Genomic DNA, 5553 nt, shown 5'->3' on the forward strand with positions numbered 1-5553 from the left:
TAAAACTCAGCAAGAGACACCACACAGCTCTGCATAGAGCCTTCTGGTACCAAAAACCAGACAGATTCTAACATCCTGCTCTACACAACTCCTCTCCCATGCTAAATCTTTTCAGATACATTTAATCCTAGTACAGTCGGTTAAGAAAGCATACTGTGTGAAAAAGTCTTCCTGGGTTGTGTTTTAGTTTTAAACAAAACTTCAGGTTTTTTTTCCTTTTATTTCATACTCCATTAAAACATTTTGATTTCTCCTCCCCAGCAAACATTTAAATTTTCATTGTGCAGCAGTGATTCCACACCAACAGGTCACCAAACAGCTTTTCCCAGTCTGGCTCCACGGTCATCTCAAGGGCTGACCAAATCATTGACTCCAGCCTTGAAAGAACAATATAGGAATGATTCACTCCCAGAGTCCACTGATTCCAACTAGGATATGAAAGGTCCAATCCACCTCATAGTTCCAGTTTCAGGTTACGGATGAGCCTGTCCCCCGTGTTTCTGATTCAAACACTAGCTTGCATACCTTGAGGACTGCAAGATCTGCACAAGATGTGAAAAAAGAGCAAGGTCAAGATTTTCTGGTGCTTTCATCCAAAGCTGAAAGACAAAGGAAAGTACGGGTTTTACTGCTCTGCTATGCTGAGAGGCCAGTAACCTGTGGCAGAGAAACAGTTACAAGCAGTTCAGGGAGGATAACATCGTAAACTCACAGTCATTTCTGCAATGACATCCTCTAGGCACTGGGAAAACCCTGCCAGTGTGTTGCTCATGAGCTAGCCCTGAGGAGCAGGCTCTCAGGGTCTGCTGGAACACTCCAGAAACTACAGTGGGGAGCTGTGGAGACAGAGGACCTGCCATTCCAAGGAGCTACCACTTCTCCAGGTGAAAATGTGTGGAAAATCACCATACACTACCCTATCCCAAATATCCCAAATCCAGGAGGTGCTACGAACAAACAAAATGTCACACCATAAAGCCATCTTTAATACAGTTTTATCTCAAAGTAACATCAACAGTTTTACCTCAAAGTTGCAGAGAACGTACTGGAATGCACTATAATTCCTGATGACTGATGACTCAAAGCCAAGCTCAGCCGTGCCCACTAGGGAGAACATTAACTGTAAAATCCTGGTGTTTAACAGCTGCGTCTTCCTCTTCAACAAATAGGCCAGCAACTGAAAAAAAAGACTTAATAAATATCTGCTGAGTATAGATCTGTATTTATAAACTAAGATATAATGCTATTTTTTAATGCAAGACACATGCACAGTTTCCTTGTCTGTAGTAGTCATACATGCACACATCTTACATAAGCATCATGAAGAAAATGAATATTTTAGTCTAGGCATAAAATTTTGTGAAGTGAAAGAGTAAGTTTTTGAAGAAGTTTAATAATTCTGTGGCATTGAACAGGTGCAAAATACATGTCATATTATGTTGAATGGAATTCACAAAGAGCAACATACAAATATTAAATAACCACAGGAGGTTTTCTATAGTATTATTCATGGTTGTATTCTTGACTGCTTGCAAATGGTGTTAGTTTAAAAAAAAATTAATGTTGACCTATTCAAATGAAAGACATTTGTGTGAAACATTGCCAGTTTCTCAACACAATGTATTTTTGATTATTCAATGAATTCCTGATACAGTGAGAAAAATGTTGGAAAGAATAAATATTCATTTGAACATACATAAAGACATATTTTTATTAGTTGGCTGTTTAACGACAAGAAAAAGATTCAGACATCCAAACAAAGAGAAAAACCATTACACTGCAATATGATGATCAGTCATGTAGAGAGAACACTAGTTAGGCACAAAGTCAAAAGAAACATCTTGTACACAATCCAAAGGCTGGCGTTCACCTACCAGAAAGGGTTGGGCAGGCAATGTCTAAGTATGATAAATATATTTATATGAATCAAGATCAATTTATGAACAATTCACAAACTGCAAAATGGGAAGTTTATAATAAATCATTCATGAAGCCCTAATGTTAAGGACCTCATTTGAAACTATCTCTATTAGAGCCTTCTGTGTTCCATGACTCTGCTTAGCCTACACAGCATAAAGTAAATGATACGAAACTGAAACTTCATACTTGAGCATTAACCCTTCCAATATTATGTATATAGTACTTAAATACAACCAAACTCTTCAGTCTGCATAGCTTTCAGGTTTGAAAGATGATTTGGGGACAGACCTAATCAATGATATCCAGACAGCATCTATTTATATCAGAACAATTCCTAATACACAGTGAAGACTGATCCTTAGGAATTCATTGTCAGCTCTACACTGGGCAGTCCATGAAGAGGAATCTTAGGCTGGATGAGACAACAGAAGGGAAAGATCTGCCTGGGAAGTGGTCTCTTGTGGGAGGGATCAAATGTGCTGGTAAAAGTTGAAGGGTGTTTCATTCACAAATGAGCTACTCTGGCTTATTTAGTTTATTAGATCATGTCCGTCCAAAAGGCATTTGTCCTCACCCTGCCATCAGCAGATAAACTGTTATAGAGGTTCCCAGAGATGGAAAGCACAGGATTTAGAGCACTATGCTATATCCTCCACTCGAAGATCTGGTAACTTACAAAGTTCCAACCATAAATGCTAATGTTATGTTACCCTGTAAATACTAGTCTGACCATAAGAGATATGAAAACCTTGACGATCTGGGAAAGGAGTGAAAAGAATATAAACTACAGGTCAGCTGTCTGTAAAAACAGACAGGAGGAGACAAAATGGAAGAGGAAAAGATGAGCTAAGCAGTATCTGGGAAAGGAGTGAAAAGAATATAAACTACAGGTCAGCTGTCTGTAAAAACAGACAGGAGGAGACAAAATGGAAGAGGAAAAGATGAGCTAAGCAGTCTGTAGACTGGTAGAAATCAACATCAATCACAATAAACTCTGATAATACAGTTTCTTTGCCAATTAGACCCCATATATGGGAGGGTTCCCATGAAAATCTTCAGATGCTGTTTCTTCCACAATCGGTAGGATATGCTATACTCCATGAAATAGATCTTCTTAATCATGTTTAGAAATAGAATGAATATGTATGATTATTAGGGGAAAATAATGAATATGTATGTAATCGGCAGATATAAGCTTTGGCTGTGATAGTATACATTGCACACGTTCAGAAGGCATGATCCCCCGTGTGCCCAGATATGAACAATAAAGAAAATGCCTGCTTCTTAATGCTACATTGGTATTAAAGAGTTTTTCTTCCTAATTTTTGGTAACACTAATAGCCAGGATGTGTTTGGTTGATTGGCATTGATAGGTTTTGGGATAAGGTTCATCCAAGGGAAAGACTATAACCAAAATGAACGAACAAAAGAATGTCTACCTGATATCCATGAATGTGCCTCATCAATTTTTCACCCATTGGGCTACTGGTCAGGATGGAGTTCAGGACTTTGACAGCTGCATACATGGTATGGTCGTCACAGGCCATAGCAATGAGACGCAGGAGAATAGCAGGACCTCCAATAAAGTTCAGGCTAGTTGCTGCTGGAGACGACTGGAACACTCTTACCCCTAGAAAATTGCAGCATTACTCTACCAGGAAGTTACATGGACCAGGTCTGTTATTGGACAGAGAAAGGTCCAACTCTTAAAAATATGAAACACTAAGGCATATTGTATTTACCATATTGGCCCACAGCAACTGACCCAATAGTCCGCAAGGAACCTGAGAGGTGTCCAGCAATATTCTTAGCTAGTAATATTGGAGTTGAACTGTCCCGAGAGTTAATACCAATCTAAAACAGATAAAAGATATCCTAAGAAAAACTGTAGTAGCATTGGAGAGACAAAAAGTTACAAGCAGATGTTTTAATTACTTTTAGACTATGAAAACTAATTTTTTTCCCTTCAAAGTCAATAGGACAAACATTCGCCCACCTAAAATATCCTACAACCCCAATACTTTGACATGCCAGTAAGCCTGGCATTAGCAATAATGCTAGAATAGCATGCAAAAGGTCATTGTGAATTAAGGATTAAGAAATCATGGACTGAAACTAATTATTATTAGATCTGAAAACAATGGCTTCTGTTACTGTTTTGAGAAAGGCTTTTAACATTATGTTCACACAGTCCAATCTATTCATCTCCACAGATGAGGAGTGGGAAGATAAGCTGGGGGGGAAAAAAAAAAAATCACTGAAGGCATACAGCTAAGACAAAGTCACAAATTTTGACCTAGGAAACCAATCAGAAACAAGAGAAAATGTGTTTAAGACAGATGAGGGAAATTTGTAACCTCTTTGGCAATCAGCCGGCCATCCACTTCATTGTAGGAGCTCTTTATATCTTGGACTGTCATGAGAGATGAGCACATGGCATTGATTCCAAAAGAAATCTTCTCTTCTGCCACCAGAGGTGTAGAATTATGATCACTGTACTGGTCCTCGTCTGAAACAAGAGAGACTATAAACCTCTGATGGAACTTTGCATGTTCAACCGGTGCGACAGGAGAGAGGCAGATGGAAAGTAACTGGAGGAAATCAAAGTTTAGGTAGGAATTTGATTTTGACTTAACTATGATCAGAAGAAAAAAACCCTCACCCTTTCCAACACAGTCCACAGTAGCTGCCCGGTGTAAGCCCTAACAGGAGATATACTTGGCTTGTTCTCCCCTGGTTATTGCTTTGTGTAGATCCTGCATTCTCTCCCAGTATCTCATGAAGCTCAGAATAAACCTTTCTCTGTCCACAGAATATAAATAAACTTTCTAGGCAGAGAAAACACTCCAGAGGCCTTCCATATTACTGGGAGCTTTTGCAGGGGTACTAGAAGCAAGGATTCATGTGGAAGAAAATGGACAGAGGCAAATGTTCAGAGCTGTCAACTCACAACATTAAAAAGTACCAGGTTCAGCAATTTAATTATTAAATTTCATGTGTTTTTCTTTAAACAATTTTATATTCCTGCTTACACTTGGAAAAAATTATGTGTACCTTTTAAAAAAAAAGTTGTATTTTTGACAATTTTATAGACTGTTGATTTATGAAACTGTTTACTAATGCTTGTGACACTGCTCTTATAGGCAAAAAGAATTATCATATATTCCACATGAAGATTAACTAGAAGTAAATGCCCCGAGACTGTGTCACCTGTTTCCCTTCAGAGGAAATGGGACTTAACAGCTTATGGACAAGCCTCTGCACAGCTGCTGCTGCTTAGCAAGTCTCAGTGGGATACTGGTGAGGTGGGACACAACAATTGCTGAAACAATTCAAACTGCCATTCACAAGATCACAAATCCGTTACAAAAAAAAAAAACAAAACCACAAATATTTATATTTTGGGCTCTTGTGCTTAAACTTAAGTCAAAATTTCCATTAGAAAAGTTGTTTTGAGAATTTTCATTGAACAGGGACGTGTTTGGTACGATATCCACACCCTGCCTTCCCTCCATCCCAACCCTAACCCCAAACACCACCCCACCTCAAAAAAAAAAAAAAAAAATTAGCCTGGAATCTCATTTAAGAGCCAGAGATCTTATGTCAAATTTCCATGACAGCCCCGTGGCTCCG

General features: G+C 38.6%; 1 protein-coding gene across 1 annotated transcript in view; it reads right to left on the minus strand.

Annotated features, from left to right (window-relative positions):
* WDFY4 (WDFY family member 4) overlaps nucleotides 1–5553 on the minus strand; it is a gene marked incomplete at its 3' end in the record, with an annotated part of 48055 nt that overhangs the window by 12880 nt on the left and 29622 nt on the right. Inside the window, exons 17-21 of the mRNA XM_010131051.1 lie at nucleotides 4278–4413; nucleotides 3663–3774; nucleotides 3360–3550; nucleotides 1025–1177; nucleotides 526–599 (exon numbers count right to left, since the gene is read on the minus strand). Coding sequence (XP_010129353.1) covers nucleotides 526–599; nucleotides 1025–1177; nucleotides 3360–3550; nucleotides 3663–3774; nucleotides 4278–4413 — 666 coding nt within the window. The remainder of the gene's footprint in view (nucleotides 1–525; nucleotides 600–1024; nucleotides 1178–3359; nucleotides 3551–3662; nucleotides 3775–4277; nucleotides 4414–5553) is intronic.

This window comes from Buceros rhinoceros, unplaced genomic scaffold (genome assembly GCF_000710305.1).
Source record: "Buceros rhinoceros silvestris isolate BGI_N320 unplaced genomic scaffold, ASM71030v1 scaffold9782, whole genome shotgun sequence".
In the NCBI taxonomy this organism is placed as follows: Eukaryota; Metazoa; Chordata; class Aves; order Bucerotiformes; family Bucerotidae; genus Buceros; species Buceros rhinoceros.